General features: G+C 37.0%; 1 protein-coding gene across 3 annotated transcripts in view; it reads left to right on the top strand.

Annotated features, from left to right (window-relative positions):
- Positions 1-12,335, top strand: part of LOC129732650 (klarsicht protein) — a 446,402-nt gene that overhangs the window by 420,356 nt on the left and 13,711 nt on the right. For 2 of the 3 annotated variants that reach the window (XM_055693703.1, XM_055693702.1), the window contains 2 exons: positions 3,142-3,494; positions 4,465-4,570. In XM_055693703.1, coding sequence (XP_055549678.1) covers positions 3,142-3,494; positions 4,465-4,570 — 459 coding nt within the window. Of the gene's footprint in view, positions 1-3,141; positions 3,495-4,464; positions 6,587-12,335 lie in introns of all 3 variants that reach the window. The other variant, XR_008729309.1, reaches the window with a different exon arrangement.

Raw genomic sequence — 12,335 nt, 5'->3', positions numbered from 1 at the left:
TACATATTCAGGTTTGGCATCCTGCTCGAAAGTCTTGCTCAGATTCTGTTTTTTTGTCACCCTAGTTGACCTTCCAATTTCAAGGCTCAAGAACTTCGTCTTTTCAAAAAAAGTCCACATCCCAAGCAGCAAAATATGTTTCTATTATGAACTTTTTGCATCACAGCAACAAATTCTTATGCGAAACTAAGTTGCAGCTACATCTCAGTTTCCTATGCAATGACAAAAAAAGCGCAGGAGGTGGAGCAAATTGCAACATTTTCGTTGTTTCAACACAAGTTTTAAGAATGAAACCGCAATGTGTATGAACTCATGCATGGAATTTGATAACAACATGGTAAATACTGCATGGTAAAATTTTAGTTACGAAGATGCATCGAACTAGGGCGCAATAGAAATAGTAAGATTGTCAAATGGCAAATGGTCAGAATGAAAAAGGTTGTCTGTATAGTGATTTATCTTTGATTATTTCCAGAAATTTGATAAGGATTGAGTTGAATCCAATCATCAATTTCTATTCAATTTTCTCGTTTTTACTATTTACGTCATTTGCTGTAGAAACATATGCAAGTTTATGGCTCAGTTTCAAATTTTGCTTCCCTTATCATGCCAATAGCCATTATCAGTTTTGAATTTTGCTTCTTCAATTCATCAGCACCTCAGCGTGGTTATGAAATTCAAAGCAATTTATCTCATTTCGTTTTAGAGACCCACACTTTTTGGACGACTTCTAGTCCAAGTACGCAAAAGTTACAACGCACTAAATAACCTCATCTCAAAAACAAATATAAGGTGATCAATCGAGCAAAAGTTGCCGTTACATGGCTTCAGAACATGACAGCAACTTTTAGAAGTATTTTTGTGTGTTTGTTTTGTGTATCTCGCAAGCATCACGTTGGCAACCTATATGCTCTACCCACTAGATCTATTCAGTAAGGTTAGGTTTTCAAATGCCGTTTACACGTTTCAACAACAAATCCAACCACGCGAATAACGTTGTTGGTGTAAAGTTTTTTGAAGCAACGATGCAACTTTTGTTGTTGCTTGTTATTTTACAATTTCATCGTAGTAACAAAAAATGTTTTTTAAAACCTCGGAATTTCATTAGTGCAACAAATGATCACAATTTATTTTTTTATTATGTTTCAATTGTTGCCTGGGATGCCAAGTTGTATTTTTTTGTTTTGTATTAGAAATGCATGAAACTTTGAGACCTAGTGTTAACTCAAAAACATTTTTAAGCAAATCGACTTTTTCCAGCGCGAAAACGTTAATTCCCAGAAAGTCGATCTTCTAAATTCTGTTTTGAAGACACCAGATCTCGACGATTCAGGCATTTCTAAGACATTAGCATAAACAAAAATTCGATATCGAAAATTTCATGTTTTTTCAGCGGTCAAAAAAATGAAACTATGATTGTTGTAGTTACAACTTCCGGCAGTTCGATTGCAAAACCTGATAAATCCTTTAGACCTTCGCCAGGGTATTCTATTACGTGAGTACGTGCGGAGAAAATAACGACCATCCGGAATCAAGTCTGTAGCTAGATTGATTCTATATATGTACTAGAAAAATATACTTTAACCTAACCTTTCTGAACCCCTGAGAAAAACGGTTCCCTTTTTCGATTTTCTCCCTCTCCTTTTCTAACAAGAAACAAGATGTCTAGTATTAGCATTTTATTCCAACGGAGGAATATAGGGACAAAACATAATTTCAGACTAGGCAGCGAAAGGTTGTATCGAATGGCCGTAGTTGCTTCCTGGTTGAGCTGAAATTTTGCATGGGGATTGAAGAGACCGAATGTTTTCAAAACCTACCACTAAACGAAATTCGGAAACTTGATTTCCATTGACATACTACTGTTTATGTCATGCAATCAATAACAACTCGAATGTTCGAATGTTTTTGAATTGACGGTTTATTTAAGCAGCACGTGCGTTGCATGGTAAGCGATGTCGCTAGTGGTAACAGGAAACCAATTTAGCTTACGTTGTTCTCTCCTTTCCTCTCTCTATGATGTTCTATCGCACTCATATCCCTGCTACATGATAGTCATTGGTTATATTGCTTTCTCTCTACCTGCTTGATATTCTCAAAATTTACATTTAATATCGCAAACCCCATTAGAAGGAAATGCTGGCTACGCCACTGCTGGAAATATTTAACCTTGGTAGCTTTTTTCTGCTATTCCGAGTCACATTTAAATTATTTTATTTGAAGGTAATTTTTGGCCATTTCCTAGGAGTTTTAACAATTCAAAGTTATACACATATGTTTTCCCGACTTTTGATACTGGTATTGCATTATTTAACACTTAAAAAGCATACAAAGCATAAGAATAGGAAATCTTTACTTTAGGGGTGCTTTTGGGTGGAAAGGTGGAAATAATAAGAACATTCTGAACATAGTATAACACCCTATGTTTGTCGATAATTTTGAACTTGAATTGGGATTACTTTTCGCTTGTGCTTATATAAGTTTCTCGATACTTCTCAGTTATATGTTTTTGTCAGTCTTTCCTGGCCCTCCAAAATGTTTTAGGTTTTTCGCAGGAATTTCTGGCCTTCAAAAGTGCATTTTGGTGATTCTAAGGGCTACCTTTTTTAATTTTTTTAAATTTAAATTTTCGGTTTTACCTTGAACCTGTTTCTTTAAATTTTTTCTTTTTTTCAGCGTTTTCTTATTATATTGAGTCCTATGGCCTTTGCTAGTATTTTGATTTTTTTTACCGGGTCTGTACCTAATTTGAGTTATTTATTATGGTTTTCAGGAGTACTTATTGCTGTTTAAAGTTTATTTCTTTTTGATTTTGACAGAAGCATTTGTCGATAATTGTGATTTTAATTTGGAAATCTCTCGTTGCCTACTTTTGTTTAGTCTTCGAATATGCTCTTCCCAGTTATTCTCAGTCCTAACCTCAATTGGTTCCATTTAATTATTCTGGCCTTATTTTATTTTTATCTACTCTCAGATGGCAATTTCATAAGGGAAAAAAAGTTGCACAGTACCACAGGGAAGTAATCTGGTTCAGTTGTTGTTGGAAATGAATAGTTGATTTTTTTCCATTATTTGATTTAAGATATAAAAATTGTTGAGACTAGTCTCTTTGCACTAATCTCTGTATTCCCGTTCTTCCAGGTCACAACATGAACTCGTGGTCCAGCAAGTCTGGCAGCCCGCCGCACCACTCGCTCGGGCTGGATAAGTCTCTAGCGGCACGCGGCAAGCACCACGTGCTGTACGAAAGCCCGGACCAGTCCGGGGCGAGCGGAACCGGGCTCGGTAGTGGTCGTCGCCGGTCGCTACGTTCGGTCGACAAGCACAACAGTTTCCTGCGCTCGTTATCGCACGAAACGAGCTCCAGCTCCAACAACGAGTTCGACGAGGACATGGAAGCGGAAGTGAAGAAGCTGCTGATCCAGAGCAAGCTGCGCTTCGCCAACACCGAGGCGCTAAAGGCGAAATCGCACCTGCTCAAGCCGGAGGACTATGTAAGATTGTTGCTTCTCTATTACTGTGATGTTGGTTTGCGCTATGCATGCACCTACTGCTGCTGCCTCAATACCATCCTGTTTGTGCTGGTGTATATCTATGTGGAGCTGTGTTATGGTAATATTTAACGGAACGGTGCGGCGTTCCGGCTGTTGTTGTTAGTTCTTGTAATATAGGAACGCGTGGGATGAGCGTGAATTTGTAAATATAGTTGGTATGTTTGTTTGCAAATGTTTTCTTTTCGTTGGTTTTTCCCCCAATCATTCTGGAGACTGTTGGCGGACAGAACAGAAGATACCGCCATTGTAGGGTGAGAATTTGATTGGCAAACAGAGCTGAGTCACCCTCCAGAGTAATGCGACATAAATTTAGCCTCTTTATGATTGAAATATGCGATTTTAGCAGTATTTGAATAATTGAACCTCTAATTAACAGGTAGCAAACTGTTTTTTTCGCCTCTATACACAGTGAGTAGTGTATAGTGAGTTTGTTTTCAAAAATTTACACTAACTCTCAAATAACGTTTCTGTCGGTCTCCTTTGCTCAGCTCACTATACTAAATGCATGTGCGTTTTTTATAAAAGCTTCCATGGGTCTTTTTAAAAGACTCTATAATACATAATCTGATACGTATGAGCCACAAAAACGTAAGGTAGGTTTGATGACTTTAACTACCAAACTTTTATAGTTTTTCATATTAATATCTAACACATATAAATCTGAATGATATAAATTTAAAATCGAATCGATTTTTGCTTCAATTTTCATATCGAAACATTTTCTCTTCGCAAGCTTTTTAGGTCATGATATTACCACAACTCACAACTTTACTTACCGCACAAACAAAATGATCCGGCAAAACCATAAAGCAAACTAATTTCATACAACCAAAAAAAAAAAGAAATCGCTTCTCATTTTCGCCCCAATAAAAATTTATTAATTCTCACCCCAAACTCACTTCTCACGCAGGACGAAATCATCAAGACCTGCCGGGAGAACGTGCGCTGTCTGGAAACGGTGCTGCTGTCCCAGCCGGGAACGGTCCTGACGGCGGCCAAGTGTCAGGATTTACGAGGTAAGCGCAAAGTCCGTCGTACGCATTCCGGTAATGCCGCCGCCACCCGGAGAACAACCCTGCGCAATCGCAAACGCGTCCAAACGGTCGAAGCCACCACTGACGACAATGACGATAATGACGTTGACGATGACGAATCTCTCAGAGTAGGGACGAAACGTAAACCAGTGACCAGTGAAGTCGAAACTCACGACGGTGATGATGACGAGGACAAATCGTCCGATGACGGCGACAGTGGCGTGCGGGTGGAGAAGAAAGCCGACAAATCCCACCGGAGGAAGGTGGTGGTGCTTCGGCAGGAGTGTCGTTGCGCTCGGATTACCCGCTTCATAGCTACCGTGATCGATTTTGTACTCGATCTCGGTAATTTATTGCGAAACTTTACACTGTACAAATTTTTCGTCGGTGTTCTAAACGGGTTCTACCGGCGGTTGCTTTGATGGCGAGTTGGCTTATCTGGTGAGACCCAATGTGATCGGTGAGGCTTTTATTTTGGACGGAATATTATCGCTTGGTGATAGTGATGCTTTATTTAGCTTGATAATTGCACAAACGCACCTGTTCATTTGTTTGTTACAATCATTATTTTTAAAGTTATGCACCATCTAGTTAGTTTGATTCAGTAGAAATAAATTTCGTTTGAATTATTCAAAATTTGAAAAAAAAACATCACACTTTCGGCCTTTCATTTAGCACTTAAGTTGTCATTGTCGTGTGACTGCCTGAAGCATTATATTTTATTTGTTTTATTTATGCACTCATTTTTTCCTCACAATAAATGCTTTAATCGTTGGAGTGAACTGAATTCCTATCAGTAACTTAATATCTCTCACTCTATTACATCCTAAGAGCTATTCTTCCTCACTTCAACTAACATGGGAATAGGTTACTACTAAGCATCAGCTAAATTCAGCGTCTCAACAGATAAACCAATAGCCATTTTTCGCTTAATTTACTCGAATCAATCACACTTTCTGCTACTGCTGCTGCATGCCACTGTCTGTCTGTCCGTTCCGTCAAAATCTCGTTAAATTATTGCCTTCTGCGCACCGAATAGACTTTCTGACCTTTTGCGTTGCTGATACTCGACACCGGGAGATTGGTGCTTTTTTAACAAACAAAGAACTGATACTTGATAGGTACTTTTTGTTCTGGCTGGCTCCACAATGGGTAAGTACTTGTGACAATACAAAATACGTGATTATGGCATAGAACACTGAAGTTCTAGAAAAACGTGATTTCTGGGGAATCTAATCCGATCTGTTAGCCATTTGTAAATTTTGTACTCTAACAATGGTTTTCTGGCAGTAGAAAAGGGAGGGAAACACGTGTAAACTTTGTTTTTTTTTTATATTACCTATCAGATTGAACAACGAAAACATACATGACCCTAATTGTTTTCCTCGGAGTACTCTAGAAGGAGCAGTTTCCAATCCACGAAATTATATTTTGATCATTTATTTTAGCATTAACAAATCGCAAAAATTTATATTTCTTGAGCATCGCCTTCCCCTATCCGGTCCTTAGTAAAAATCACGTGATTCACGGACGACCCCTGATGAATTGGATAAATCGTCATTCCAAAAATTTGAAGGTCATTTGATTCTTCTCAACGCTACATCACCCTAATGTAGGTCAACAGCATCTCTTGACTGGGTCATTTCGGTGCGAGCGCCCAAATTTGTTTTCCCAGCAGTTCAAGGACGATTGCGAAACCTCACGTGTCCTACTGCTCTGCCGTGTGTTTATGTGAAAGGTGCGCATGTCACAACTTTCTGTTGTTGGCAACGGGAATTTTCCTTCTGGAAGAGGGGACGGTGATGCGTAAATACTCCCAAGACGTAGTCGCGACAACAAAAGAAGACGAAGGGGTCGACTTGATGATGTCATAGTTGTAATCTAACTTTCGCGTACGCAAGAAGTGCAACCGTTGTCTTCATTTGGAAATTCGAGCGTTATAATTTACCTAGTTCACTGAAAGTGAAACCGCTGTGTATCGACAATAATCGCGAAATAGTGCGTACATTGTGTTTATTCATGGTCTCGGCTCAGTGCGGAGCCTCCTTTCTGTTAGTGTCGAAAATATCGCGCACCTGCTGTGTGTGAACGCAGTGGCCTTGACATCCGATCGCATCACACACAGCGAGCGCAGCAGCAGGCATTCCGTTCACTAGGCTAGGCTATTTGCAGGCGAAATGTGTGATACGTGAGAAGATCAAAGCATCCACCAGCAAGCAGTGCGCATTTGGCGCGACGTCTGCTACCGCTGCCTGGCGTCGTCCGGCGGCCGACAGCGTCAGCGCCGCGATGACCTAATCGCGTAGTTTCGTTTATTTTTATTTCCGTCGGAGAGAGAGAGAGAGAGAGAGTTAAGGTTCCGAAATATCTCTTTTTTGAGCTGAAACAGGCGTTGGACGGAAAAGTGTTTTGGTCAGTGATTTCAGTCTTTTAGAATTAATGGATTATTTCACCACAGGCGCAGTTTCAGTGCATTTTCCACTTGGCATATGTGAAAATTTATCAAAAAAAATGTTATGATATTACGCAGATTGGAAAATTGTTCTTGTGCAAATCGACGCTACCAATGATGCAAAGTAAATAATAGAATTGAATTGTTTGGTAATTGAGTAACTGAGTAACAACTTGCGTGAAAGCTAAAATACTAACACAAATACTCGACTTGTTGTGTTGCATAATGAAAGTAGAAATGTTTATTACAATACGATTTTTTTTGTGATGGATCTAAGTAGATTGTCCAACAAATTGACTTACATGTTCAACGTTTTCTCATACTTGTTTGTAACGCCCTACGCTTGAGAACAAATACCTAATCTATAATTTGTTTTCCAACTCTCTCTCCCTACCTCGAAAATGTTCGCTTACAGACAATCTTGAGGTTGTTTTGAAAAAATATGATACTAATTATCACAACATTTTTGGGAAATGGCTCCACTTATTACCCAAAATTTCCGCTTTTCTGCAGACTGTGTGTTAAACTTAAAAAAAAATTTGGTTTATAAGTTCTTGCTAACTTGTAAATTTGTATAATGAAGATTTTGAACTTTCTATACTCCTGAATTTTAGTATTTTTAGACTGATTGTGGATTTTTTTATTCCCAGTTCAAATTTCGGCATCATAAATTTATTATTTGAATCCCTAATCGGAAAGTTTGGAATTCAGCATTTGGAAGCAGCCGATTTAACATGAAAGTTTAGAGGATTGATATCCGCATGTATTAAATTTGAAGACACAAATTAGAGCTTACAATATGTTTATCTATTCGTACTTTTTCAACCTGAAATTCAAATGAAATGAGAGTCGAAGCCGGTTCGCAATTTAAGCTGTGGAATCAGGATTTTCAAAACCGTTACCCCGAAATTCAAATTTGTGAACTCCATAAATTTCCTATTAATCCTCTAATTTGGTCCAAAATTCTAATTCCAAAATGAGAAATTCTCAAATCAAAATTTGTGTTGCAAAACCAGCTCCCAATTCAGAATCTGGTAATTCCAACTCTAAGCCCGAAATAAACAATTAAACTCGAATCATGAAATCCGGAATCGTGGAAAAGGGAATATAACATAAACTGGAAAAAATCTGATGAACATCAGACATTGGATATCACTTTTTCTTGAGCCCGAACCACAGAATAAGAAATCCAAATGTAATCCACAACCTAAGATTTTAACAAACAACTAATTATGCATTCAACACTTGAACAATTCCCGCTAAGACCGACCCACTATTTACATGATGGTATTGAAAACGATTCAAGTTATGTTTATGTGATAAACCCCCCGTTAACTGGAAATCAATACATTTTTGAAATTTTTCGTTTTTCTTCTTGGCTCACCACTTGGCTCACCAAAATTGCTCTAACTCTTGAATTTCTCTATGAAATTACCTAAACTAACATATCATTAGAAAGGGAAAAGATAAGGCCTTCTCTTGCAAATATTATAGTGGGTAGTCGCCATATTGGATCTGGCCGCTATATTATTTTTTTTTCAGAAAAAAATGATTTTTGAACAGGTGCCTACCTGCCTACATCAAATATTATTATTCCATTTGAAAGATCATGCTTTTTTACATAAAAAATGTTAAAATTAGGGATGTATGTTGCCTAAAACAAAAATAATATTAAAATTATCAAAACATTTTTGACTCGACCGTTTGGTTTTTCGTTAATTCTTACCTCGCGGAAAATGCTCTAACAGATGATATTCTTCATAGAATATTTCCAACCAACCCATCATTAGAGAGGGGATGGAAAAGATATTTAATTGAAAATCGTCAGGCGATTGTGACGCTGTTAACTTTCGCTTTCAATTAAAAATCATTAGTCTCAATTGCCACACGCCATTTTTTAAGTGAACCGACGAAAAAGAATCCAATATTCAAACTTGTTTGACAGCAAAAATGTTCATCGTGATTCGATGACAGTAACCGAAAGAAATGAAATGACTCCTATCCATTTTTGTTAACATTCATCGTTACGTCAGAGACGATACGCCCTGAGAAGTCATTACTCTCTTTGGTTGAGAAATTCTCAAACTAAAATTTGTGTTGCGAAACTTGCTCCCAATTCAGAATCTGGAAGTCCTAACTCCAAACCCGGAATGAACAATTAAACTCGAATCATGAAACTCGGAATCGTGAAAAAGGAATATAAGATCAATAGAAAAATCTGATACACAGAACCCGTCATCAGACATTGGGTATATCCTTTTCTTGAGCTCGAACCACAGAATAAGAAATCTAAATGTAATTAACAACCTAATATAAATTCTTTAATGTTAAGGTGGATAAAGGATTTGAGTTTTCAAAATCCGGGCTTTTAGAAACTTCGTTCATATTATTATATATATCCGACTCAATGCCATTGATGGATTGCAGGCTCTCTGCCTCCTCAATTTTAAGAGTGCAGAAACATTAAAACTTTTTTCGCAGATTTTCGTAATTCTTTTCATTTTAAAAGAGCTGATGTTTTTTTTTTTTGAGATAAGGGTTTTACAATATTTTTAGCAAGTATAAGCGATTAAGGAAAAAATTAACCCTCTAAAATTTTCAACGGTGAGAAAGAATTCAAAAAGTGCGAAAAACTATCCGCAGAACGATGAAAATTTCCGATAAAATTGTGGTGAAATTTCAGAGATTGTCTTTTTTCTGGATGAACGAAATAGGGTAACGGGGGTATTTTGGCCAGCTTTGAGAAGTGTTCGCACAGTTCATTAAAAACAAACACAATTTTTCAACATAAATACCTACTGTATTATACCATTGTAAAAAGCTAAGTGTCTATTTTAATATACACCGTTCAACAATGCAATATATTGAAAAATATCCTATAAATATCAAAATTTCTACGAAGTACTAAAAGCATATTTTGGTCCACCAAACTTTTACTTTGGCCCACCTTTATATCTACAGACGTGTATGGAAATAGTTCGGACTAATTATATTCAAGATCATCATCGGTATTTTTGTGAAGAAAAAAAAATCATCGGTATTTTTAGAGCAAAAATATTGGGTTTTAGGAGAACATCCTTCTGCTGTGAATTTTTGTAAATTTTAGGCATCTAAAATTGAAATGATTTGGCTTCTAGTGATTTGACAGACATTCTCATCCAATGTTATATCGTTAAATGTGATAAATTAAGAAGTAATTACCTGTAAATTGTCACAAGCTGCTTCTTTGTTCACGTGCAACGGCCGAACGGTAATCAAGGGAGATGTCAAAACTTGGCATGGCCAAAATATGTTTGCTTCAGAAAGAAGAATGTAAGAACTAATATGTAATACTAATAATATGTAAGAACTAATTCCAAAATAACACTACCTAGAGCCAGTTTTTTGCCGAAAATTATAGTGTAGTGTGATTCTTAGGCGTGCTATTCAATGTTGCATGCATAGTTTTCTAATATTCATTGAATTTATCAGATAAAATGCGTAAAATGTTACCGGGTGGGCCAAAATATGCTTGTGGGCCAAAATACCACCGTTACCCTAAGAAGAGCACGAAGCATAATGAATGAAGAATAACGTGTTGCATCGGTACGAATGTTTTTTTTTCGAACGGATTTTCGATCAATTTTGATTTTTGCATCATTCGAAAGTGAGAACAGGCGTAGTGAAACGAATATCATCAAACGCCTAGAAAAGTCCAGGAAAATGTAGTTACATTTTTTATTCTGGGATTTTCCTTCTAGTTACTGATGTTTTCATTCATCGAACACTTTTTATTGATCTATTACTACTTTTCTGACTTCCTGACTTCTAGCTAAGAATAGTTCCTAGATATTTGAATTTGGTAATTTTTCAATAGATTTCTGTGAAAAATAAATTCCGTACTCTAGGTTTCTTGACTTAGCGATTGCTGGACTTCAAAAACGTAATTTTCTGAAATTTTTGTGTTTGTAAACTTATTCGCTAGAATGAATTTCAAGATTTGAAAATTCTAATCTTTGAATCAAAATCCCGAATCTTGGTGAGGTGAGAATCCTCATCCAATCGTTAACGACTCTGGCTGCATGAGGCCGAAGGTTGTCATGCAGTAGAATCACTTTTTCGGGCCTCTGTTCATATTGTGGTCGTTTTTCGCGCAGTGCTTGGCTTTATCGCATCAATTTAAATCGATACTGTTCCCCAGTGATGGTTCCGTTCGGTTTCAACAGCTAAAAATAAATATCATCGACCTGGTCCCTCTAAATACACAGCATAACCTTCACAGCGTGTTTTTTTTTGGCTGAGAAGAAGCATGACCGGGCAGTCCTCAAGACTTTCTTTGGGATGCTCCTTTTTTATCACCCGTCCCGATGCGATAAGGGAAACGTTTCCGTTTTTGTCACTTGAGCAGTTGTTAACAGGCAAAAACGACACTCAACGTCTTTTGGCTTCGAATCATAAGAAAACCAAATTCCTTGTTTTTGAATCATTCCCAAAGCATGAATCGCTTGAAAATGACTTGGCAGATACCTCCTAAGGTGTTCCTGCTTTTGGCTTGGATCATCATCGAGCAAATCCTCCTAATCTGTCTTCGAAGGTTTTGGTCTTCCTTCACGCGGACAGTCGTCTTTGAAGCGACAAAAATCAATCACGGCACCTTGTTTCACTTTTTTTAACTCGATGCGTTTGAGCGCACCATTTTCTTTGAATGAAATGAGAAAAGTAGGTAACACTCTCCGAAAATGACGAGAATCAGAAATTATGAAAATTTTTCTGGAACCTGAAAGCAGCTAAACAAAACAATTCAGAATTCATAACTTGAACTTGAAATTCTACGATTGTACTTTTTGTACACCAAATCCATTGCCTAACATCCGAAACCCGTTTTCAAAAAAAAAAAAAAAATAAATAAATAAAAAATAAGTACAGGATCTAAATGTTAAAATTCGCGTTAGTAATCCGGCAGCGAAATCTGAACCTCAAATCTGAAATTTTCAAACTTTTAAGTCTTTTTCCAAGTATATTAATACGAAATTCCAAGCTCAAAGTATTAATTCTAATTTCAAATAATGAATACACAAGTCGAAACCTCCCAGTTTTTATTGGAATCTGAAAATAAATGGAACAAAATCTTCAAGAAAACTTTATAAAAGGTGTCACCAAAATTGGTTATTGAATATTTGAGATACAAAATTTGAACCCGGAATTAGAACCACAAACTACGACTTTATCAGAAATTTATAACTTTAGATTTTAGGTCTGAAAGCTACATTTCAAGATCCAAGATAAAAAAAGACATTAAAACACAGGCCCTAATTT

Source organism: Wyeomyia smithii, chromosome 3 (assembly GCF_029784165.1).
Source record: "Wyeomyia smithii strain HCP4-BCI-WySm-NY-G18 chromosome 3, ASM2978416v1, whole genome shotgun sequence".
In the NCBI taxonomy this organism is placed as follows: Eukaryota; Metazoa; Arthropoda; class Insecta; order Diptera; family Culicidae; genus Wyeomyia; species Wyeomyia smithii.
Note: the sequence above shows the minus strand (reverse complement) of the source record. Positions and strands in the feature narration are given on the sequence as shown.